The 26,383-nt window shown below is 44.8% G+C and overlaps 1 protein-coding gene across 1 annotated transcript in view; it reads right to left on the bottom strand.

Moving 5' to 3' along the window:
- Positions 1–1,081: 1,081 nt before the first annotated feature.
- Positions 1,082–26,383, bottom strand: part of XPNPEP2 (X-prolyl aminopeptidase 2) — a 41,897-nt gene continuing 16,595 nt past the window's right edge. The window contains exons 9-21 of the mRNA XM_074199422.1: positions 24,787–24,868; positions 23,079–23,274; positions 21,827–21,916; positions 21,081–21,190; positions 19,090–19,167; positions 14,572–14,643; positions 9,954–10,014; positions 6,833–6,902; positions 5,886–5,990; positions 5,178–5,237; positions 4,066–4,142; positions 3,363–3,452; positions 1,082–2,273 (exon numbers count right to left, since the gene is read on the bottom strand). Coding sequence (XP_074055523.1) covers positions 2,070–2,273; positions 3,363–3,452; positions 4,066–4,142; positions 5,178–5,237; positions 5,886–5,990; positions 6,833–6,902; positions 9,954–10,014; positions 14,572–14,643; positions 19,090–19,167; positions 21,081–21,190; positions 21,827–21,916; positions 23,079–23,274; positions 24,787–24,868 — 1,295 coding nt within the window. The 3' untranslated portion in view covers positions 1,082–2,069. The remainder of the gene's footprint in view (positions 2,274–3,362; positions 3,453–4,065; positions 4,143–5,177; positions 5,238–5,885; positions 5,991–6,832; positions 6,903–9,953; positions 10,015–14,571; positions 14,644–19,089; positions 19,168–21,080; positions 21,191–21,826; positions 21,917–23,078; positions 23,275–24,786; positions 24,869–26,383) is intronic.

Here is a 26,383-nt window from a genome sequence, read left to right as displayed (position 1 = left end):
GGCATATGGTCCTAACTGGATATCTTTGACTTGGTTTCCATGGAGGAGCTTTATCTAGTGGAGAGATCACTGGACTAGGAGACTGGACATGACCTGTGTTTGAATCTTAGCCCTGCTACTAACTTGCCATAGGACTTTGGGCAATTCTGTCTTCCTTAGGTGGGGCTGGACCATTTCTCAGGTTCCGTCTTGTTCTGACATTCAGTGTTCTAAGCTTTAGCTTAGACATTCCACGTCCTGAGGTCCCTCCCAGCTCTAACATCCTCCTTTCTAAATTCCTTCCATGTTCCACCATTCCCAGTTCTAAGGTCTTTCCCATCTCTGTTATTCTCTGGCTGTTCTGTGTTCATATCCTTCCACACATTTCAGAACTCCCCAGACTCCTCTCTGTTCCATCACCTTCTTTCTCTTCCTCCTCCTCAGTTTCCTTCCCCCATCCCAGACTCATTTCCCCTCCAACCTCCTCCTCCCAGTCTCCTTTCCCCTTAAAATTTTCCTTTATTGCAAGTAATTCCAAGCAGAGATAAAGGCCTAAGGTTGGAGAGGGTGCTAGTGGGGAGACAGGAAGGTGGGGGTAACACTTGGCACCAGCTGAAGACAGAGCTAGCTGAAGAGGGCCTGGGAGCTCAGGACCAGGGAAACCCCATCGGGGGGATGAGCTTCACTCTGAGCTGGACAAAAGGAATTCTCCCCTCTCCTCCCCCAGCATGGCTGGAAATGGGGAGGAGCCCTCCAGAGACCAAAGACAAGCGACATCAAGAAGTCCCTGAAGCTGAGGAAACCTTTGCTGGGAAGCCGAAAGGCTTAGAAATGAGCTAAGGAAAAACCAACTCAGGTCAAAGAGAACAGGTAGCAGAAAAGGTACCCGGAAGAAACCTGACAGAGACCTGCTTAGTTGACCTTGGCCCCAAGAGAAAACAGTGATCTGAACTCTGTACACTCCTTTCCATGGCTTGGCCTGGGGAAGGATCCTGGAGTTCTAGAAGTAGGAATTCTGGAGCCCTGGTCTAGTCCTACTCTAGGTCCTTAGGCCAGAGATCTAGAGCCTCAGGACTATATTAGACTCTTAGGCTGGCCTCTAGGTCAACTCTCTTCTGCCCCAGCCTGAGGATCACTTCAGTGCCCAAGATTAGAATTCTAGCATCTTCTATTTAGAACTTAAATCTAGACTTGGGTGTCCAGAAAGCATTGTCTACAATACTCTCATTGTAGAGATGATAAAACTAAGACCCAAGGAGGGGAACTGACTTATCCAAAGTCACACAGGTTAGTAAGTCTCAGTGGTAGAATTTGGACACGGGTCATCTGACTCCAGAACCAGTGGGCATTCCATTGTACTCCAGTATTTATAACAGCAAGGAACTGGAAGGGAAGTAGGTACCATCGACTGGGGACTGGCTGAGGAAACTGTGGTATACAAACGTAAGGAAAAGTGATTGCATTGTAAGAAATGACAAGGATCCAGAATCCTGAGAAGCTTGGGAAGACTTTTATGAACTGATGTTGAGGAAGCAAGTGGGCAGAATTCAGAAAACAATCGTCATGCTGCCTGCAATAATGTAAAGGAAAATAACAATGGTCAACTTTGGAATTCTGCCCACTCAGGGACCAGAACCTCTGAGGACTATACCATATACTCCCCATCTCTTGGCAGCTAACTGGCAGACTACTAGTGTGAAATGAATGGGGTATACTTTGTCACACACAGTTAACATGTTGATTTGCTTTGCTTAGCTTGTTTTGAGGGAGGGTTCTATGGAGGGGAGATCTGACTCTTTCATCGAAAAGTGAGATCAAATATTTTGAAAATTCATTTTTTGCCTTTAGCCTCCTAACCCAGAGGCTGAGAATCCTGGGAACTGCCTGGACTCTTTTGGGCAGAACATCCTGACCTGGGGCCAGGGTCAGGAAGTTCAGGATGGAAAGGCCTCAGACTTAGTGGGGGAAGGAGAGGGAAACCAGTTTCAGTCTGGAAGTTTCTTCACTGAAGGTTACAAATTTAAGGTTTTGAAGCAGGGGACTCGAACTTTCAGTGCTGGTCTCAAGTCATGGACTCTAAGGTTATCTCACTATAAGCTCTGGCCCAGGGCAGAGGCAAGAGCAGCTGCTACCAGGATGGTCAGTGAGGCAGGAAGATGGACCCAAGTGCTGTTGTAGGCTAGGGGCTCTGTATTCTTCAGGAGCCACTCATACTCTTCCTCCATCTTCCGCCGCTGCAGCTCGGGACCAATTTTCTTTTGGATTGTCTGATAGTATTGGTTCAAGTACTCCAGCTAGAGATTGCCAAGAAAAAGACAGAGTGATGAGAGTCAAATGGGTTCAAAGTCAAATATTGTTCAAGGGAGGAAGGGAGGACCCCGTGGGTCCTCTTCCCCAGAGCCTCCCCTATAATCCCTTCTGCTGTCCTCACGGCTCATGCGTCATCCCACTCAGGCCAGGCTATCTGAGTTACTGAATAAGGACCAGAACCATTTTCCCACTCATTTACAATCAACATGGGCATTTTAACAAAGGCCTCTTTGAGATAACATTTCCCTCCTGACAAATATGTAAACCATGAGTGACTTTCTCTTTTTTAGTTTTTTTTTTGCAAGGCAATGGGGTTAAGTGGCTTGCCCAAGACCACACAGCTAGGTAATTATTAAGTGTCTGAGACTGGATTTGAACTCAGGTACTCCTGACTCCAGAGCCAGTGCTCTATTCACTGTGCCACCTAGCTGCCCCCATGAGTAACTTTCTTTGACCATGGTATCACAGGATCCTAGATTTTGAATTAAAGGGGATCTTGGAGGCCATCTAATCCAACCTCCTTTTTTTGCAAAACAGGAAACTAAGGCCTGAGGAGGTTAAGGGACTTGTCCAATGTTGCACAGATTGTGTGTGTGTGTGTGTGTGTGTGTGTGCGTGCGTGCGCGCGTGCGCACACACACACACACACACACACACACATATATGTATGTATATCTCAGAAGTGGGATTTGAAGCTATTCCTTACTCCCAAACTAGTGGTCTTTCTGATGCCAGAAAGGAGAACAATGTTGAGACAGGCTGGCAAGGTGGTTATGTCCATGCAGCTACTTAATGATTCCTATACTGTCAGAACTAGGAGGGACCCTGGGCCAGAGAATGTTAAATGTCAGACCTAGAACCATATTTATAGATCATCTATTTCAATCTAGTCATAATCCAGAGGAGGAAACAGAGGCCTAAAGAGGGGATGAGGCCCTACTAAGCTCACCTAGGTAGGGAAATAGCAGAAGTCCTCAAACCCAGGTCCAGACCACTTCATTAGGCCCTCACTGCCTATGAGGAGACCTGGTCCTGGACAAGGGGTTTGAGACCTCCTGGGATGGGGCTTTTACCTGCTCTGGAAGCATCAGAGTAGTATCGATGAGGTTACGGCTGTAGGGTACCAGGGACACCACCTCGAAGGTCACATAGGATCCACCATACTTGAGGGCAGAAGGGAGAGGAGAGTAAGGAGGTGAAAGTTGAAGTTAGGTGAGGGTAAACAAGGCCTCTGTTGAAATCAACCCCAGGACGTGTGTGTGTGTGTGTGTGTGTGTGTGTGTGTGTGTGTGTGTGTGTGAGTAGGGTCTTCTGGGCATTTAATTCCCTGCCACCAGCTTATAGTCATGGCAAAAATGAAAACAACAGCTCCTATTTCTATAGTACAGTATAACAGGTTTCCTCTATAAGGTTATAAGTACAAACACTCATGTTTATTTCACAGAAGAAAAAATGGTCTTAGAGAAGGGAAGTGACTTACCCAGGATCCAAATCAATTAAGTATCAGAGGAGGATCCCCTGACTCTCACTCTAATATATATACATATATTTTAGAACTCTAATATATTTTCAGGAAAGCTATCATTCATAGTTCTCCATATTTTAATGCCTACCCCTCCCCCCATCTCCCCAAAAGCTGAGGAATTCCATTTTTTCTAGTTAGCCAAGGAAGATTCATAAGAAGTGCTTGTCCACTGTCTCTCCCTCTCCACCCACTTGGCCCATGGCCATCCCACACTTGGTTGTATCCTTGATATAGCCCCAATGGTACATTACCTTGGTCTGAGCTTCTACCACCAGAGCAACATCCTCAAGACGGATCCCAAATTCTCCATCTTGGTAGTAACCAGGTTCTGGGGGCAGAGATGAGCCAGTGGGGTGGTGTAGGGTGGTAGGGTTTAGGAGAGAGAGGGAGGGAGAGGCCTGAGGTCCTATCAGGCTTAGACTGGCCCTCAGGCCCTAGGAATGAACACTAGATCATGACAGGATCGTATCATTACAGATTTTCCTGCTCTGGCCTCCATTATTTTATTTTTATTTTTATTTATTTTTTTAGGGTTTTTGCAAGGCAATGGGGTTAAGTAGCTTGCCCAAGGCCACACAAGTAGGCAATTACAAAGTGTCTGAGGTCACATTTGAACTCAGGTCCTCCTGACTCCAGGGCCAGTGCTCTATCCACTACACCACCTAGCCACCCTGGCTTCCATTATTTTAAAGAGAATGAAACCAAGGCCCAGAGCATGACTGTTCTCTTTCAAAGTCCAGGACTCTTGAATTACCACTTGAATTTTGTCCCAAGGCCACAGAATGTAGAAGGGGCCAAGCACCTCCTCAGCAGCTAGAAGTCCTGGTAACCAATTACCCTGTTGGTGTTGTGGGTCTGTAGAGTCCAAGCTTTGATTTATTTTCAGTAGCAATGTATGCCTGAGAGCTGAATTATAAAGAAAGCTGAGCCCCACAGCGTCAACACTTGGGAACTATGGTGCCAGGGAAGACTTCCCAGCATTCCTTGGACAACAAGGAGGTGAAATCAGTCAGTACTTAAAGAAATGAATTCAAGACTGTTCATTGGAAGGTCAAATTTTGAAGCTGCAGCCTGGTGTGCGGACATGACTGAACTACACCCACCACCACTTCAAGCAGTATGAAGGCCTTACAGGAACCAATTCCCCTCCTACTCAACTGATTTTGTCTTAATTACTGGTATTAGTGTCGCATAATGAATTACCAACTTGATTAGAAGGATGTTTCTTGCTACTGGCTCCAGGGCCCACATTGCTCATTAGAATTCTGCCTACCACACTTGGGGAAGGACAATCCTCTACACTCTCTACTCAGCTCAGGAGAGTTGTCCCCTAGGCCATAGTTAGGGGAACTGGGGGACATACCTATGGATGTGAACATGCCTTTGGTCATAGCAATGTTATTGGACTGGAATCCCACTGGCCCTGCAAGAGGAAGAGAGAGACGGTCATTGGGGTATCCTTGTGGGTCCCGAACAGCTTGGGGGACTGTGCTGGGAATGGCTGTTCAGTGATGGAAGGTAGAGGAGGAGGTGTCTAGGAAAGAGATGACAGGCTCAGGGAAGGAAGGAGAGGAGCTCCAGAAACACCAGGCTAGTTGAAGGGGGTGGCGGTTCAACGTGACATGCTTGCCTAGGCCGAGGCGTCAGGGTCAGGAATGGAGTCTCAGTGAAAGGATTAGGGTTCTAGTGAGAAGAGGAGAACGTCTGGTGACTTGGAGCCTGGGATGCTTTCTCGGGAAGTCTTAGCCTTTTGGAGCTGGGAGGGCATTCTCTCCCATGCTGCCCCAGACCCAAGGATTCCTAGGACAAATGGGACTAGGAGTGATTGTAGAGGGCACTGGAGTAAAGCCCGGTTGCTGGGGGATTAATCAGGAACAGTAAACCCTATATTCTTAGTTCTAGAGCAGGTAAGAGGCTTCCAAACCATCTAGTTGGACCTCTTCATTTTGCAGATGAGGACACTGAAGGTAAGTGACCTGTCCAAGGTCACACAGTTAGGGAATGACAGGTCTAGCACTCAGAGTTTCATCCTCCCAGCTCAGGGAGCTTCCCACCCTGCTAGGTTACCTACATTCATGTACAGAGAGAAAGTTGCCAACACCATGTCCTGTACCATGTCCATAGTTGAGACCAGTTTCCCACAAAGCTCTTCGAGCAAAGGCCTCTACTACTCGCCCTGGAAGAGACATGATACTCAGTTAGGAATGCCCGGAAGTGGTTACTGGCAAGGTGCCCTCTGCCCCCCCCCCCCCCCAATTTGCTTCCTTATTCCAAGGTCAACCTTCAAACTAGTTTGTACTTACTGGAGAAGCAACTAAGCAAGCTAAGCACCTAGGATGGCGATACCATGGGAGATGAGCATGGGGAGGGTGAGCCGTAGAACCTAAGCTAATTGCAGGGCATGCGAGATCTGTCCCATTTAGATCTTTCTGGGCCTCTTCCCCTTTCTTTGCCTTGCTCCAGCCAGCCTGGCCTCCTCACTTGCCTCTCCACCTGCCACTACCCTTCTGTTACCCAAGGCTTGGCTCAGGTCCTTCTTTCTCTCTCAGGCCTTCTTCCTGGCCTTCCAGAACTAACCTGACATCCCAGCTCCCTCTAGGAAGTCTTTTCTGATTGTTATTACTCCAAGAACATCTTTCCTTTCTCAGACCTTTGACACAATCTAGCACCTATTGGAAAGTGTTATTTTCTATCATTCTCTCATTATTTTTAGGCTCCTAGATCAGGGCTGCTGAGGCCAACTAGGCCATTGCCCTCATTTCACAGAGAGGGAGGCCCAGGGAGAGGAAGGTCATACAGGGGACAAGTGACAGGGGACAAGTCAGGTTTGAACCTGGCTGAAATTGTTGCTCCTTGAATATGAGGTCGCAGTTTTGTGCTGTGATATCTTTCAAGACTGAGTGATAGGCCAGCAGGAAGCATAGGCCCAAGGCTGGGGGGAAAGGGAGACCATGGACCCATCTGGCCAACCTCTCAACTGTCCTGAGATGGAATCCCGAAGCTGTGTCTGAGACCCACCTGATGTGGACGAGGGGAAAACAAGTCTAGACAGGTCGATGTTTCCCATCAGCACCCTGGTGTAGGCTTCCTAGAAGGGATAGGGCAGGTCAGCATACAGGAGATCAGTGGCAGAAGCAGGGCAGTGGGATCTTGGAGTTGGGGCCCATGACAGCAACAACCTGTTAGCACACCCTCACTGGGACAGAGGAGACTACCAGAAGTGGAGGGGCCCTTTGGCATCATTGAGCCCAACTTCCTCATTTAACAGAAGAGGAAACTGAGTCCCAGAGAGGGAAAAGCACTTACAAAAGGTCATATGGCTACTAAGTAGCATTTGAATCCAAGTGTCATGAATCCCAGACAAATGCTTTCTCCACAGTACTGGACGGAGCCTCCCAGATCTGCCATTAGTTAACCATAAGAAGGTGGATGGGTGACTTAGGCTCTCTTACCCAGTTTCCTTATCTATTAACATTCTAATTAACTTAGATGGAAGACAGCATTTGCTCATGACTGCAGTAAGAACTCTGCCCTGGGAGCCTGGTAACTTGTTCTGTAACCTTTTCCCTCGCCGAGTCTCAGTTTCCTTAACTGTAAAAGGTGGAAGTTGAATTAGATAATTTTCCTCATCTGTAAAATTAGGAGGTTGGTCTAAATGGCCCTAAGGTCTCTTCTAGCTCCAGATCCATACCTATATTCCAAGTCATCACTTCTCTGAATAGAAAGGGGCCTTGAATGCCAGATGGAGAAGTTGGGATGTAATCTGACAGGTCGTGATTTCTATATGTCTGTAAGTTTGTAGGGTGGTGACTCAGAGGTCACCTCCTCAGAGAAGAGGACCATGTACCAGAAAGTGCTTTGTGAGAGATGATTTTAGATGATGATGGTGGTAATGGCTGGGACTTGCCTCTGCCACTGAGCTGCTGCTGTCCTCAGTCAGACCTTGATGTAGACCAGATGGTCAGTATTGTTCATTCTTGTGGCATTCATAGCAGGTGCCTCTTCTATCACCTTACATTTCTTATCTTCTAAGGTTCTGTAGAGCTCAACAGACCAAATCCCAGCCCCTCACTCTGTCATTCAAGATCTGACTTCACCACACTGATCCAATATGACTTCCCTTGGTTCGCCTATATGATCTCTCTCCTCTCTCCAGGTGATCTCCTTACTCTTCTGCATGTTTGACGTGTATCATTGCTAGCCCCTAGATCTCTCAGTCCTCTCAACCTTCCATTCAAAACTTACCTAGTCTCCAAAGTCCTGATAAAATTCCCCTGCCTTCAGGAAGCTTTTCAGGATTACTAGTGTACTACTGTCACCTTTCTCTGTATTCTTATAGAAACTAAGAATCTGGACCTTATAGCCATGTGGCTGAACTCAGTTTGTCTTGGTTCAGTGAGTGATTATCATAGCCTTCTTCATTTAGAGGTAGATGTAAGAAGCGTTAGAGACAATCTCTTCCTTTGACAAGAGAAGGAAACAGACCCAGGGATGGGAAAGGACTTACCCGGGATCACACATAGGATCTTAGAGTTGGAAGGGACCTTAGAGACATTTAGTATAACCTCCTCATTTTACAAAGGAGGAAACTGGAGCCCAGAGAGGGGAAGTGACTCACTCAAGGTTGTACAGCTAGGCAAACTCAGATGTATGATTGGAACCCAGCTCCTCTGATTCTAGAACCAGTGTTCCCTCTCCTCTACCACAGTGATTCCTTCTTGTGGAGGATGAGGTGGAATTAATACCCAAAATATGGCAAGTAATGGGGTCAATGTGCCTACACACATGCACTATATGCACACACATGCACATGTTTGATGTGTTCATATGCACATGTGTCTACATACATGATGATCAGTGTGCATACATGTGTGTGTAGATGACTTGAAGCTTTACTCAACCTCTGATCTTTGACCAGCCAATGAACTCCTGCCATATGGCCACACTTGACTAGGAGGAGGAAGAGCTCAGGCCATAGGGCGTGGGGGGCTAAGGTTGAGTGACTGGAGATTAAAAGCTTGACTATGTTGGATCATGTGATTGATAGGGTTTCCTCAAGCTCGTACATTCCATAAAGAGGAGTGCCAGACAGGAGGAACGTGGGTGATGACCACCCTATCATTTTCAAAAAAGAGTAAATAATAACCATTTAAGTAGCTACATTGACTATAGCCAGACTGTGGAGGGTTTTAAATGGGACGCTGAGGAACTGCCATTTTACCTAGGGGTAATGGGCACCTACTGACGGTGATCTAGGGAGATTACTTTGGCAGCTGTGTGGAGGATGGGATAGAGAGCAGCAAACCTGAGTTTGCACATTATTTTAGTCCACAGGTGTGGTGATGAGGGATTGGGCCAGAGTGGCTGACTGTGTGAACATTGAGAAGGGGATAGATGAAAGAGACACGTGGAGGGAGAATCAGACCTAGAAAATGGTTGGAAAGGGATGGAAAAGCATGACTTTGGTTTTTGGTGATTGGAGGGGATGGTGGTTCTTTTGCTAGAAAATGAGAAGTTTGGAGGAAAGATAGGATTAGGGAAGAAGGTAATGAAGAGATTTCCTTTGGACACATTGCACAAGCAGAGATGTTCAGTAGGCAGTTGGTGATATGGAAATAGAAGGGTCAAAGGGGACCCAAAGAATAGCTTTTGAGAAGTCCTTAATAGATAGGAGATGGATAATAGAATGACTGAAGGAACAGCGACAGAAGTGTGAGCAAGGAAGAAGAGATGAAGAATGCTACACACTTCCTGAGAGACAAAGTGATGGCTTCATTACGTACAACAACTAACATTTTTGGTTCTGGCCAAAAGTTTGTTTACATTATATATATTTGTCACAAGGTTTTCCCCCTCTTTTTCCCCAGTGGAGGGAAAGTAGGAAGGAGAGAAAATTAATGTTAAGTTGAAAAATATTAAAAAAAACAAAGAAAAGGAGAGGGAAGGTGGGAGAGAGAAGAGAGAGAGAATGAGACTAAGATAAAAAGGATAAGGTCCCAGAAGAGCTGGGAAGAAATGAGATAAAAGATACAAATGGGGTTTTCATGTTTCCCCACTTAAGTAATATCAGGTTCCAAAGCTGAGAGCAGAAAGTATATCTTGGGGAGAAGGAGTTGAAATACTCCAATCTGCTTTGTACCTTTTGGAAAGAAGAAGGGATCCCCCAGTGGACAGTCCTGGTGATGTCTGTTGTTCCATCCCTGCAGAAAAAGGAAAACCCTTTGGTCACATTCCAACCTAAGGTTGGTGGCAATGGGAGCCCATGCAGGTGAAAGAACATGATCTAGTCACAGACTTCCATTGCCTGGAGGGGCTCAGCCCACCTCCCTTGGCTGAAAATGGGGAACCAGGTGAGGAGAAAGTATAATATATGACCTTGCATTGGTACATGGGGCAGCTAGGTAGTCCAGTGGATAGAACACCAGCCCTGAAGTGAGAAGGACCTGACTTCAAATTTTACCTCAGACATTTGACACTAGCTATGTGATCTTGGGCAAGTCATTTAGCCCTGACTCAGGGCCATCTCCAACTGCCTTGAGGCATATCTAGACACTGGACCCAGAGGACTCCATAGGAGAAAGTGAGGCTGGTGACTTAGCACAGCATCCCCTCACTCAAATCCAATTCACTTTCATGTCATGGGATCACCTCCCTGAAGTCATGGTCTTTTTCAAGAATGAAGGACAAACATCACCATCACCATCATAGGAGCAGAGGAGTGATCGAAATTGATAGAAAGAGGGTACAAGGACTAGCCTTGTGATTTTACAAAAACAGGGAAAATTCCCTCTCAAAGCAGGTCAGCACCTCTGTAATTTATACTCTTAAAGAATTGTACTGAGAAGTGCAGTGACTCATTCAGGGTCAGATAGCCAGGACATTCTTCAGAATAACTGGGTGTAAGATGAATTGTAAGTTGAGTCTTGTTTGAAACTCAATCAAGTCATTGAATTTCTGAGTTGGAAGGGACCTTAGAGATCATTTAATCTGATACCTTTGTTATTTTTAGAGGAACAAACTGAGGTCTGGAAGTCAAGTGACTTGTCCTAAGTCACACAGCTGTTAAGTTAGAAGAGCTAGGTTTCTTGATCTCCAATCCACTGGGCTGTACTAACTCTGACTTGATTTATCCTTATGTACAAAGGTCATCAAGACAAATTTTTTCAGTTCTGGAAGCTCTCCCTGCCCCATTCCTCCCTTGGAGGAGTTTAGGATCCCTGGTTTCCCAGGAATTAGGTCACTGTGGGGGACTCTCATTCTGACGAAGGCAAGACGAGGAAGAAAGATAACTATGAACCAATCCGTCCTCTCCCTGAATTGAGTAAGCCTGAAACTCCAACCAGCCTGGCTCACTCATTACTCCCACAGCTTCTCTTCCCTTTGACTAGGATACCTTGCAAGATTACAACACTCATTAATGGATGGACGTGGTCGATTCAGCTCTCTGGAGTCAAATTATGCTGTTTGTAGGCTCTGCTTAGGGGCCATCAAGAGCTCACGTCCAGGCAACCCAGTGACCTGGCTTTGGTCATGCTATCTCCCCTCTGCCCTCTTTGCTTCATACTTATTTGGGTAATTGCTGTAATCCCTCCTACTAAATGGCTAGCTATTGCTATGTATTTATCTCTAGTCTCAATCTTTATTTTTATTCTTTTTCATTATGTGCTTAACAAACATCAGCAGAGGTGAACATTTCCACATAGGAAGAAGAGAAAAAAGGATTAATGTGTGACACCAGGAATTTGTTGCACACACTTTGGGTTTTTAAAAATCTATATTCACTTTAACACAACAGGGCCAACACTGTTCTACTTGTCTGTGTCCCCCTCTGACTTCCTTCTGCTCTCTTCTGCATGTTCTAAGAATGTTTCACTGACAATCTTTTCTTTCTTTGGCATCACTACAATTCTCTGCCATGACCATAAAGTTTGTAGGTGCCTACACCTAGAGGTATAATGGAGTTCAGAGGCCATGTAGTCTGACCTCCTTTTACATATCAGGAAACTGAGGCCCAGGGAGGAGAAGAGACTTGCCCAAGGTCACACAAGTAGTAAGTCGCAGTGCTGACTCCGAAATCAGGAGGACTTGAATTTAAATCTGACTTTAGATACATACTAGCTGTGTAACCCTATTTGCCTCAGTTTCCTCATCTGTAAAATGAGCAGGTAAAGGAAGTGGCAAGCCACTTCAGTATTTCTGCCAAGAAAAAGTCAGATACAAATGAAAAGCAACTGAATAACAACCTTTGACTCTACAGCTAGGTCTTTTCCACTGTAATTATCATGGTGCTTCCAAATTGATCTATGTTGTCTCACCACCCTGCTCCCCATAGAATTTAAGCTCCTTGAGGACAGGGGCTATTTTGTTCTTTGTACAATTTCTCCTCGAGGACAGGGATTATTTTGTTCTTTGTACTGTTTCCCTGAGCACTAGCAGGTGCTTTTTAAGTGTTGAATTTGTCCATGTTGGCCAACCATAAGCTGAAGTAGATGATTTGGATTTGGAACAAATCTGAGCCAAGCTTGCTTTTGAAGACTCTCAAAGAATCCAGGTTGAAAAGCATTCTAGACTTGGAGATAGGTAACCTGGGTTCAGATCCTTACTTGGCTCCTTACTACTTACTGTGACTTTGAGGCAAGTAATTGAATCTTTGCAGACTCCCACTTCTTCATTTAGAAATTAGAGTGAAGGTAATAATTACCCCCCTTATTGAACTGATGTGAGAAAAGGCACCTTAAGGAGCTAGGCAGGGCTAATCCTTTTAGGGTTCTGAACCCCTTCAGCAGCCTGGGGAAGCCTTTGGACCCCCTTCTCAATTTCATGTTTTTAAAAGCACAAAATAAGATTGAGAAAGAAAACCCATTTCTGTTGAAAGGTAGTTTATAAAATAATTAAATGGCAAGTAGAATCTATTTTTGATTATGATGATTACTTTCAATTATTTAAAAGTCAACAAAGTGGACCTTAGCAGAAGAGTTGGCCCAGCAAATGAATTCCCAGATGAAGAGTCTCCTGTATGAGATCAGTCATTGTTTACATGGGAATGGGCACTATTAAGATGCTGGGAAGTTAGCTGGTTGTTCCCCAGGGAGAGGAGGGTTCATAACATGCCCCCAGTAAATCTATTTCTAAGAGCAGTACAAAGGGAAGCAAGAACTCATCTCTCATCAGAATCATTCCTCACAATTAACCAAGGAAATGTGATTGCTTGAATGGTTTTTTAGCTATAGTCAGAGAACCATAAAACATCTGAGCTGAAACCTTGGGTCTCTGAAAGGTGAGCTTTTGCCTTATTTTGTCTGGACCCAGAGTTCCCTGCATTTCCCTATCATCTCTACTTCATGCTGCCTCATTCTTATACAGGATCCTGCTTTAGATTTCCAGCTCCCTTTTATGGGTTGACTTTTTCCCATTAAAATGTAAGCTCCTTGAACACAGGGATTTGCTTTTGTTTCCCTAAAGCTTAACACATGATAAGTACTTACTAACTTCTCTATCTACTAATCTATCTATCATCTATCTATCTACCAATTTTCAAGCTATCATCTAGGATTCAATTGACTTCAACCAGCATTTATTATCTTTGAGCCAGGCAAAATGGCAGTCATTTGAAGGGTACAAATACAAAACCAAAACAATCCCTACCCTCAAGGAGCTTAAGATCTACGGGGGGGGGGGTGGCATAGAGTATGCACTTGTCCATAAATACCAGGTAATTTGAACAAGGAGAGACCGCTGACGACAAAGGGGACCAGAGAAGGCTTTACAGACTATCTGGGAACCAGGTTGAGAAGTAGAGGAAGTAAGGATAGATGATTCTTTCTAAGTATTTGGCAGTGACAGAGAGAAGAGCTATAGGATAATGGTTCGAGGGAGTAACTGGATCAGTTGAAAGGTTTTTGTTTTTATTTTTATTTTTTTTAAGGCAGAGGGAGATATCACTACATTTGTAGACATCAGAGAGGAAACCAAGTACAGAGGACAAGATTGGGAGATGATGGAGAGAGGGGGAAATCATTGATGGGGCAAGCTCCTGAAAGGTCTCAGGTGCTACATTAGAACATAGAGTCACAGAACCTTAGAGCTAAGAGGGGTCTGAAAACAGGGAATGTTAAACTTTAAAATAGAGACCATTTAATTGAACCCACTCATTTTACACTGAGGTCCAAAGAAGGTAAGTGACTTGCTCCAGGTCATCTTTCTTTTGGACAAAATCCAAGATTTCATTGTAGGGAACTTTGTAGGAAAATTTCATTGGGCAAACTCTGTCTACTGTTGCATATTGATAAGTACTCTGCAACTTACATAAATTTGCTCCAAATCGTATAGTAAAATCAGTGACAAAGTCAGGACTAGAATCCAGGACCCAGAGCCTAGATCAGGGTTCTTTTCGCTATTAGAGGCATTCTTAATCTTGTTCAAGGATAGATTTCAGGGGTCTAGGGGACTTGGATAAAGAAAAGACTACACCTTTATTTTAATATAATTTGTTTCCTTCGTGCTTCTGTGTATTTTATTTTATCATTGAATCATTTTATCTGAGCAGGGTGCCCTCAGACTGCCAACAAAAGCAGTCAGATGTTCTGCATTATACCTAGTTGCATCTTGGTATATCTTTTTGTACTGGATACTCTCTGAGGGCAGGGTGTGGAGTGATAGAATTCTCTGGAGTACCTTCATAGGTCTGAGGGGCAGGTGAAAAGGGAAGAGAGAGGCCAAATGAGCTGGATAGACCTGAGGAGGGGGGAATGACTTACCAGTATTGCCCTCCAGAATCCAACAGGTACATCTCATCTCGGGACAGATTGCGGTGGATCTCTTTGGTTGGACTGAAAATGAAAAAGAGACCTGGTGAAAGGGCAGTTCTTCAGGTAGCCCCAGGACTTCACTACCTATCTAGGGCCAGACTTATGCACAGAAATACCACATAGTCACTTATGTTATATTGAAATTACAGAAATTAATCCCTTGGTTGGAGCCAAGATGCAAGATTAGTGGTAGCCATGGAGCTGAACTCTCCTAACATTCATCTCCAAACAACTTTAAAATAAAGCCTCAAATAAAATTTTGGGTGCCAACGCCAACAAAAGGTCAGGGTGAGTCATTTTTCGGGCCTAAGAAAACTTAAGAAATTCACACAAGTCTGTGACTCTGGGGTTCCAGAGTCCCATACATGTGGTGGTGCCACAACAGCAGTAGCAGCAACTTTGGGAGCCCAGAGATGATAAGGGGATTGGACAACTGGTCAAAAAGAGTTGCCAATTAGCAACTCTTTTGCTCTTCTGCAATTCTGAATTGAAGTTCCAGAGCAGAGATGAGCACTGGGGGGTCAGTCACAAGAGAACAGGAGGCTTCATTGCAGTTTCAAAGCAAAGAGGTGGGTGTGGCTAGGTGGTACAGTGGATAGAGCACTGGCCTTGGAGTCAGTAGTACCTGAGTTCAAATCTGACCTCAGACCCTTAATAATTACCTAGCTGTGTGGCCTTGGGCAAGCCACTTAACACCAATGCCTTGCAAAAACTAAAAAAAAAAAAAAGCAAGCAAAGCAAAGAGGAGTACTAGCACCTCACCAGGAGAGCAGTGACCACGTCTTTCCCAGGATCATATCACTTTGGAAGCACCAAAACTTCCAGACTTCCAGAACTAACTCTGAAAATAGCAGATGAAAAAGCCAGAAGCTTGGGATAATGCTTCCCCATATCCAGGTGATCAGAGCATATCTTTAACATCAAATTCAAAATCAAGAAATATGCTGGAAAAATGAGCAAAGCACACACAAAAAAGAACTCGACCATAAAAAGCTACTATAGTACCAGGGAAGACAAGATGCCAACTCAGAAGACAACAATGTGAAAACAGCTTAAAGAAAAATGTGAATTGGACCCAAACCCAACAAGAATTTCTGGAAGAGTTAAAGAAAGAGATAAGGGTGGTAGAGGAAAAAAATGGGGGGGGGGATGAGAGTGATGCAAGAAGATTATGAAGAAAGGCACAAAAATACTGAAGAAAACAACCCCTTAAAAAGCAGAATAAGCCAAATGGAAAAGGAGGTTTGGGCAATTTTCAGAAGAAGAAATCAAAGATATCTATAGTCTAAAATCACTAATGATTAGAGAAATATAAATTAAAACAACTCTGAGATATCACCTTATATCTATCAAAAATGACAAATGCTGAGGAAATGAGAAAAAATAGGGACACTAATGAGCTGTTGGTGGAGTAATGAACTGGCCCCATCATTGTGGAGAAGGATTTGGAATTATTCCTAAAGGGCTAGAAAACTGCATATCCTTTGACCTAGAAATACAACAACTATGTCTGTATCCCAAATTTTTCAAAGAAAAAGGAAAAGGACCTATTTGTATTCAAATTTTTACAGCAGTTCTTTTTGTAGTGGCAAAGAATTGGAAATCAAGGGGATGCCCATCAATTGGGGGATGATTGAACAAGTTGTAGTACATGATTGTGATGGAATAATATTGTGCTATAAAAATGATGAGGAGAGTGGTTTCAGGAAAACATGGCAAGACCCTATATGAAATGACACAAAGTAAAATGAGAAGAAAACCAGGAAATCATTGTGCATGGGAACAACAATGTTGTAATGATGATTAATTGTGAAAGACTTGGCTACTCTGATCAATACAATGATCTAAGGCAATTCCAAAGGACTCATTATGAAAAAATGCTATTCATCTACAGAGAGCAAACTGATGAACTCTGAGTGCAAATTGAAATATAATTTTCTCACTTTATTTTTTTTTGCTTTTTAAAAAAAATATGGCTAACATGGAAATGTTTTGCATGATTTCATATGTATAATTGATATCACATTGCTTGCCTTTTCAGTGGGTGGGGGAGGGGATAGAGGGAGGAAGAGAAATAGCAACTCAAAATTTAAAGAAAATTAAAACATAGTTGCACATATATAACCTATATCAGATTACTCACTGTCAAGGGAAGGGGAGGGAAATGTGGGAGAGAGAAAAATGTGGATCAGGTGATCAGAGCATATTGGAATTCAGAATCAAAATGTGGAATTCAAAAATTGAGTACTGAAAACTATTTTTACATATAATTGAAAAAATAAAAATCACATTAAAAAATGTTCAAAATAAATAAATAATAAATTGAAATGTTAAAAAAAAAAAGACTCCCTTCTCTTTCCCCTGCCCTCCTCCACCTTCCAATTGTACCAGCAATTCCCCGCCTTTGGGGTAAAAGCATTGTCCCTTTAAAATCCATGTATATTAGTTGAAGAGAGGAAGTAAGGAGGAAGGGCTAATCTTTTATCAATAAGCTAGCATGTATTAGCTCGTCAATCAATACAGCAGGGCCCTGAAAGGATAAGACAGAAGACATAACCATCAGTCTCGACGAGGGAAAGGAACAGGAATGGAGATAGAACCATAGAAAGAGATAAGGGGAAGGGCCTTAGAACTTCTCTAACCCCATCTCCTCAGTCTACAGATTGAGAAGAGAGATTTGGAGGAAATAACTTGTCTAAAGTCACACAGATAGAGCAGAGAACATAAAATGTGAGGTCCAGAAGAGAACTTACAGGTCATCTAGTCCAACCTCCTCATTTTTTCCAGCAGGAATGTGACTTAGCCATGGGTAGGCAGAGTCAGTAGCAGAGCTGGGGCTAGAACTCAGGACTTAGGAATCCTAATACTGCTGCCCCCCCACCCCCCACCCCAGAGCAAAAGTTGAAGGGGAGTGAGGGGCCGTGGCTGCTTGGGGATCTCCAGAGACAAATTTGATCCATGTCATCACTTGATTCAGGGCTGACCTTCCTGGGGTCCAAGGTCAGGAAGCATCTAAAAACCTCCTCCAGAATGGCAACATGGGTAGAGGAAGCTTATCTGGTAGCAAAGGAGGGACTTCTTTGACTCTGCCCTAGGTCAAGCCTTGGAGGGTAAGTGAGAGACTCCAATTAGGATCTTCCTATGGCCCATCATAAGTCCTTCCAAGTTGGAATCCTGGGGCTTGGTTGCAGACTGTGGGTGTCAGTATCCCTGGATTAGTCTTACTAAGGGCAAAGTGACTTATCCCCTGATTGGCTGAAGCAGTGTGTGTGTGTGTGTGTGTGTGTGTGTGTGTGTGTGTGTGTGTGTGTGTGTGTGTGTGTGTGTGTGTGTATGTGTGTGTGTGCTTTTTTTCTTTCCTAATATTTCATATAGTCTATCCCTAAGCATGAGCTAGAATGTTTCTATAAAGAGGGAGAATTCTTCCTCCTCCTTCTCCTGCCCTAAATAGGTCATGGGTACAATGGAGAACAGAAGAGCAGTGATGACAGCAATGCACTGGGAGTCAGGACCACTTCAACCACTTAGCTTGGGGTCAGAGGGTTTAGAGCTGGTGGGGCCCTTAGAACTGAAATTCACAACTGGCAGGGCTCTTAGAACAAAATCAAAACTGAGAGGGCCTTTAGAACAGGGAATCTCAGAAATGGGGAGGATTCCTAGAATGTAAAACATACAATGCCAGTACTGGAAGGAATTTTTAGAGCTGAGAGAGAACTTGTTCTAAGCTTGGAGCATAGAACAGAGATCAGAGTACAGAAAATGTTGAGGCCAGAAGGGACCTTAAAGATCATGTCATCAACCTCTCATTTTACAGGAAACCCAGACAGGGGTGAGGGAGATGGGGGGGTGGCTAGTCCAAGGTCACACCGGTAGTGAGCAACTGAACTAGGTTCTTTGCTTCCAGATGACTGGCTACGTGACCTTAGGCAAGGTACTGACCCACTTTGAGTCACAATTTCCCCATCTGTGAAATGGAAGAACCAGACTGGATCGTGTGTGAGGTCTCTTCCAGTTTTAACATTCTTGGTTGCTGGGATTCCCTGGATGTGTTTATGTGATGTTGTGAGCCATCTGGTCAGCCTGGCCAAAGAATTCAGCCAAGCCTCCAGATGTTTGGTCTAGAAAAGTGCCAAACATCTGGCTTGCCTAATCTTGTTCAGCTCAGAGCGGACTAACGGGAAGCTTTTGTGGTCTCTTTCCACACCAACTCTCCCACAGGTTATCCAACAGAAATAAACAAGAGGAAAGAAAAGATTCATTCCCCACTTCTGCACCATCCCCCACTCCCCCAATCCCTCAGCACTGGGACTCTCACACAACTTCAATCCAAGCTGCCCAGAATCAAGGCTTCTCCCCACTGAGATGGTCCTAAATGTATGCCTGGCCCACAATTCTAAGGGCCCCTGAATTCTAATGGACAACCCAGCCTCAAGGGTGCTGGGCTCTGAGGTCATTTCACACTCATACCTGTAGTGGGCCAAGGCTGCATTCAGGCCGCTGGCTGAGATGGTTTCAAAACTGGGCCCTGCTGAGAATTCTTCTTCTCTGCATTGAATAAGAAGAGAGTGGGTCTGGGCCCTGACTGGAAGTGGTAGGGTGTGTGTGTGGGGGTGTAGGGCCAGGGTCACGGATCTCAAATGAATTGCTTTCTAGGGCAGAACTGGATTTCAAAGACCCTCACCAGTATTAACCCTGATGGGGGAAAGCCTCGGATTTGAAATCAGAAAGTCCAGGGTCCAAACCCCAACCTGACTGCTGCCCCCCTACATGATTTTGTGCATTGAACCACTCTTGGCACTCAGTTTTCCTACTTAGAAAAGCAATAATCAAAACCAAGCATTGAGTAAGTACCTACTTTTTTCCAGGTCTCGTGCCAGACCCTGAGGATATCAGAGACAAAAATAAAACAATTCTTGCCCTCAGGAGGCTTTTTTTCTCTCCTTGAGGGGGATTGATTAGTTGATTCTATGGATCTTTCTAGCTTAGATGGACCATGATTCAACCATCCTTCCTCCATTCCATTCCCTCTTCACCCTGCTGAACCAATCTTTTCATCACTATCCACACTGCCAACACCCAAATGATCAAAACAACTTCCTAAGAGGTCTTTCTGCCTCCACTGTCTCTGCACTCCCACCCTTCCTGCATATGGCTGCCATTTTGGTTTGTCTTTTACAAAGATGGGGATCTTGGCACTCTACTCAAAAGTCTTTAAGGTCTCCCTATTGTCTGCTGATTCAATTTTGAATTCAGTTGTGGACCTTCATAATCTGACTGCCCAGTACCCAGTCTTTCCAGAACCTTTTCTCACACTGGCCCCTTCAGTCAAACTGCATTACTCTCAGCTCTCTCCTTCATCTACCTTCTTTCCCAACACACCTGGAGCCTTTGCACCTCTGTCTCCTTACTTATTTATAATGTCTCTCAGTCCAGTTCCAGCCCAGGTCCCTGCTTTGGGCCAGCCTCCCTACCCTGGGGCTTCATAAAACACTCAGTTGGCTTCTCACTAATACCTCAACTATGCAGTGTATCTCAGCTAGTAGAATTGATGTGCCCTAAATGTGGCATCCCCTCCTGGGCTAGGAGATCAGGGGGCTTGGTTTATGCCTTAGAGTAGGCCCCCCCATTCCTAGGCTCTGCATAGAGCTGTGGCTTTAGAACGAATACTCATTCAATTGAACCAAACTGGTTCATTTGACCCCAACTGTTCCTGGTCCCCCAATCCTCCTTTCTGAGTATTCTGGGTGGGAGGAAAAGGATATTTTTTTTTTTTTTTACTGAGCCGCTTAAAGTTTAGAAGAAATCCATCCCTACCATTTCAGACCAAATAGGTCACAGACTTCTAGATCTAGGCCTAGAGGGGCCTCAGAGACCCGAAGATCTAATTTCCTCATTTTCTAGATGAGGAAACTGAGGCCCAGAGAGGGAAAGGGACTAGTCTAAAGTCCTACAAGTGGCAGGCGGCAGAACTAGGATTCAATCTCAAGTTGTCTGACTCCAAATTTCTCTCTTCTTCCAAATCAACCAAGAATCTTTAGAGCTCTAGACCCGCCTCCTTCATTTTACAGAAGGGGAAACAGCCCTAGAGAGAGGGGAGCCACCCAAGGTTTGTTCTTTAGCCAAGCTAGAGCTCAGATGCCAGCCCCCTGACTCCAAATGCAGGGGTTTCTCTCCCTCCCTTCCTATCCCTCCCCCACCTGCATTTAGCCTTAGGCAGATGTATCTCTACTGCAGGGGGCTCCCTCCCCAGGTAGGGGGTGAGGCTTCCCGAGCTACTCTGTCCTGAGTCCCACTTCATGCTCATTCCCCAAGCAACCACCAGGTGGCACTGTGGCACTGGGGACATCCAAGGGATCAGGGGTCAGGTCAGGGCTTGACCACATGGGGTCAGGTGTAAGGCATGGTGGGGGGGGGGGGAGTGGGTAAGAGTAGGGCAGGAGGAAAAGGCACAGAATTACCTCCGGAAGTTGTCTACCTTTTCTGCTCCTGAGAATTCATTCACGGTACCCTGGGGCACATTCTTCTCCAACCACACCAGGTACCTGATCACAGCCACAGCATCACGAACCTGGGAAAGAGAAGAGGCTAACCCACTGCAGGGCTGGAACCCAGGTCATGGACCCCCTGAGGAAGGAAAGGCTTGGGAAACCCAGAGGTGGACCCTGAAAACCAGAGTTCCAAACCATCTGGGTGGCATCACTAAAACCTGAAAGTTACCTCTCTATCATCAATGGCCAGGAGCCAATGGAGTGACCCAGAGGGCCTAGCAGGTTCAGATTCAGGTTTGGGGTCAGGGTCATGAGGCTAAGGAGTTTTTGTGCTTTTCTTTTCAAAAACCAAATTCATAGTGATCTTTGGTTTGTTACATCTCCTGTATTTCTTTCTTTTTTTTTTTTTAGGTTTTTGCAAAGCAAATGGGGTTAAGTGGCTTGCTTAAGGCCACACAGCTAGTTAATTATTGAGTGTCTGAGACCGGATTTGAACCCAGGTACTCCTGACTCCAGGGCTGGTGCTTTATCCACTACGCCACCTAGCCACCCCAGTCTCCTGTATTTCTTTCCATATTTCTTCCACTTCCCCAAGATGCATCCCTGATAACAAAGACTTTTCCTTTGGGGCTATTCTTATGGATCTTTCTGAGGTGTCAGACCAGGGCCTTCCTTCAGAGCAGATCGCACACTGCCCCTTGGTACTAATGACTTACATGTGCAGCTCTGAGCATCTCTTGCTCCTTTTCATTCTTCACTGATTTGGCCACCATCACTGGAGAGTACGAGTCCTCCACAAGTTTCTCCTGTCCAGGGAACAGAGTGGTAAACAGAGGAAAAATGGTCCTGCTGGCACCTCCAAAGGCAGGTAGGAAGTACCAGAGTATGACTGAGGAGAGGGTAGGCTAGGTACTCCCCTCACCCTCTGTACCTTCTCCTCAGTTCAATGTTTATTCCAGGTCCTCCTCCTCCCAAACCCATATTAAAAGCACCATCTCCAAAAGATGGCCCCTGATTAACTCCACAAAACTGGGACCACTTCCTTCCTCTAAACTTTGGAACTCAGTCTACTTGGTACCCATTCATCTCTGTATATGTTCTCTTTTTTTTGGCAAGGAAATAGGGTTAAGTGACTTGGCCAAGGTCACACAGCTAGGTAATTATTAAGTGTCTGAGGTCACATTTGAACTCAGGTCCTACTGACTTCAGGGCTGCTGCTTTATCCACTGTGACACCTAGTTGCTACTTCTGTAAATATTCTCAAACTGTTTCATGTACGTGTGCATTTTCTCTCTAGCTCTGTGAACTCCCAATGGTAGGGATTTTCTCTTCCCCTTTTTTGCCTTCTCCTCCCCCCTGCTCGTAATTAATAGAATCAAGGTAGCACAATGGATAGAGCACTGAGCCTTAAATTTGGAAGATCTGAGTTTGAATCCTGTCTCGGGTTCCAGGTTTGTGACCCTAGGCAAGTCACATAATCTTTTTCTCAATTCATTTATAAAATAGGAACTGTAGAATGGCCTTATGAAGGAGCTCATCCATGTTACATAGCTAGAAAGTGGCAAAGACAGAACTCAACTCCACTTTCTCCAATTCCAAGCCCAGTGATTTTTTTTTTTTCAGTAGCTTTCTTAATCAAGGAACCTGATCAAGGTGGGATGACTTCAGTACCAGGGACAGAGGCAAAGTACAGAGGTGAACAGATTACCAAGGAGGCTGAGTTCCAAATTTGGAAGGAAAGAAGTGATTCCAGTTTGTGGAGTTAATTAGGGACTATTTCTTGGAGATGGTGTTTGGGAGGAGGCAGATCTGGGTATGAACTGAGTGGAGAAGATGAAGAGGGTGAGGGGAGAGCCTAGCCGGCCTCTTCCCAACCAGGTGCCGGTACTTCCTAACTGCCTTTGGAGGACTGGAACCCTGAGATTCATCATAGTATGAAAGCATTTGAAACACCTTTGGCATTCTCACCTTGGGAATGACCCCATAAAGCCCATAGGTGGTATATTCAGTTCCAAGCCAGACCCGTACATCTCCTCTCACATACTCCTGGACGCGGTCTCGGATTTGGCCATAATCTTCAATTTGCACACACATCAGACTTGTGCAGTCTGAGCTCAGGTACTGTCGGACATTATTGCTCAGCCGACTTGCATTCACAAATAGCCTGCCAATGATGGAGGAAAAATCAGGAGGGCCCAAGAACTAAAGAGCTGCTTTTCCCTAATTGAGTCTAGGAAAAAATGCCTGTAGGGTCAGGCTAAGTGACTACTTCTGGCAAAGGGAGATCTAGTCCTGCCTTCTGACTGGTGGCATCTGAGCCTCACCCAGATTCTCAACCCCTAAGAATGGAATACCCTGGTAGATGGCACTAGGTTTCCAAGCCAGGCTTCCTGAGGAGGTAGAGGCAGAAAGAAAAGTCTGATGATGGGGCTGTGGTTCTTCCAGAAATGCCTCAGAATCGAATTCCATGTGAAAATATCCATGTCATAACATACTGTCAAGGAGAGGGGCAACCCTCTGCCTCTAGAAGCAACCATTCCACTTTGGTAGGAAAATTTTCCTGACATCAAACCTAAATCCCCACCACCATCCCCATCAACCTCCACTATCAGGCATGAAATGGGGTCAGGGAACAGCAAACACAAGGTCATAGGGAAAAGGGAACAAGGACTTAGGATCATTGACCTAGAGCTGGTAGGGACTTCAGAGGTCATCTAGTGCAACCTCTTACTTTATAGTAGAAGAAACAGGCTTAGGGAGGACCCAAGGTTATATAGGGAGTAAATGATAGAGCCAAGAGTCTGACCTTTGACTCTAGAGTGCTTTTCTACTATCTTAGGTTGGAGGTGTAGTACAGGGGAATGTCCACTGACTTTGGAGTCAGAGGAACTGCACCAGATGCTTAAAGGGCATTGTCTCAGTCAAACCTAGACCTATTAAAGACCCTAGACACATCCAAGGCCATCTCTAGTTGTCCTGATCCATATCTAGCCGAGGGACCCAGATGACCCTGGAGGAGAAAGTGAATCTGGTGACTTTGCACTGTACCCTTTCACTCAAATCCAATACACTTGCAAGCCATGATATACCTTCCTGATCCTTCCTCTGTGAGGATTGTAGGAGCTGCCCACTGGGGATCAAATTGAGTCTTGGTTTTCTTTTCTGAGCAATAAAGAGGTTGTGCTAGATGGCCCTGGAGGTCCCTTCTGTCTTTAGATCTGTGAGTTTATGGTCCCGTGGTTCTACTGAATACAAAAACCATTGACTCTGGAGACCAGTTTGAAGATCTGAGTTTGAATGCTTCCTTGGACACAATACTATGCAACCTTTGGCAAAACATTTCCCTTCTTTAGAACTTAGTTTCTTCCCTATAAATAAGGGTATTGGGCCAGATGACCTCTAAGGACCCTTTTAGTTCTACCTTGGAGGAATTACTTGAGGAGACACGTTCTTGTGAACATGACCCTGGACTAATGAAAGAAACAGAACATTGTGGGCTCTAAGTGATAGAGAAATATGGAGAGAGGGTGGGCCAGTGAGATAGCAGAACCAGTTCAAGGTTAAACAAAGAGGTGTCTTGTTCCAAGGCACACCGATGCTAAAGGTTAAAACATGTATAGAATCAGTAGTCATCATTCAGGGCAGACCTTCACAACGAGCAGGAGGAAAATGATACCTGATGGAGGAGTTGGTCAACAGGGTGTAGGAATAGAAGAAGGGGTTGTAAGGAATATCATTGCTTCGAAGATTGAAGAGCCCTGGGAGGAAAAATCGAGAGTGGTCTTATTACGAGGTAAAGGTGCTGGCAATGGCCATTTCTGAACCTTACTGCTGACTTTGCTCCCTAAAGATTTAGCTCTAATTCCTCCATCCCTCCTTACCCAAATGCCTATATTATTTCTCTTTATCAATAAAGTAAATTATTATTATATTTATGATGATGATGGTGAAATTAATGGATAGAATGCCAGGCCTGGAGTCAGAAAGACATCTTCCTACATTCATATCTGGTCTCAAACATCTATTAGATGTGTGACCCTGAGAAGTCACTTAACTCTGTTTGCCTCAGTTTTTTCATCTATAAAATAAGTCAGAGAAGGAAATGGCCAAAGAAGCCAAATCTTTGCCAAGAAAACCCTAGTGTGTCACCAAGAGTCTGACATGACTGAAAAATGACCGAACAACAATCATGATGATGATGATGATGATGAATATTTTTGATAGTTGGTATGTTAAAGCACTTCAAGGTGGTTCAGTGAATAGAATGCTGGGTCTGGAGTCAGAAAGACCTGAGTTCAAATCCGACCAGATTGGCTTGACTAGGTGCCAAAGAATGGGATCAGAGGATGTAGAGGAGCTAGTATCATAGGTGGGGGTGGTATTTGCCTTATAAAGTTTGGGTAATGGAGAGAGGGCTTGGATTGGATGTCACAGAGCTGTTGGACTGAATCTTAGAGAGTGAGCATAGACGAGAAGTCATAGCATGGATAACCTCTCTGTGCCTCAGTTTCTTTATCTGTAAGATACGTTTCTTGGGCTTAATGACCTCTAAAGTCCCTTCCAGTTCAGTCTCCTCCTCTGACCTTGAGCAAGTCATTAAACCATTTTGGAACTCAGTTTCCTCATATGTAAAATGAAAGGGGACCTTAGAGGCCAAGGGTCTCTCTCATAGCTTTAGACCCAGGATTCTTTGTGGGCTCAGTTTCATCCTCTGTGAAATGAGAGGAATTAACATCTTAAAAATACTCTTCGATCTCAGAATCTATGATCCTATGACTCCAGTGTGATAAGTGCCAGGACTGGGTGACTGGTCATGGGGAGGGGATTGGGGTTGACTTGGTATATTACAGTGAGACTCAACTGTTTGTTCATGTAGACCCCCTTGATGAGGAGTCAGAGAAAGGACTAGACTCTCAGAGACGAAGAAGGGTGCCAGAGAGGGGGGCCAATGTGTTTTAAAGAATGCTAGCTAGTTTTATAGACAAGAGCTTCATTTTACAAGCTGCCAGAGTTTGATCCCCATAACCAGTGGAGAGATTTTTGTCTCCAATTGTCCTGTGACTAAGACAGGAAAGGTGTTCGGCCGCAGATCTGGGGGGTGGTCATAGCCATGGCCTATGAAGTCCTCCCTGGCTTCCTTCCTTTCAGGTTTTTTTAGCTCTTCTGTGCTGGGGTACTTCCTGAGAGAATGGCTTCGTGGTGCCCTAGTTCTCTTCCCTTTCCTATTCATTCCATCGAAGATGACATAGCTAGAAGCCTTGGGCATTTCGAAA

Source organism: Macrotis lagotis, chromosome X, assembly GCF_037893015.1.
Source record: "Macrotis lagotis isolate mMagLag1 chromosome X, bilby.v1.9.chrom.fasta, whole genome shotgun sequence".
Taxonomy (NCBI): Eukaryota; Metazoa; Chordata; class Mammalia; order Peramelemorphia; family Peramelidae; genus Macrotis; species Macrotis lagotis.
This window is presented reverse-complemented; position numbering and strand designations above follow the sequence as displayed.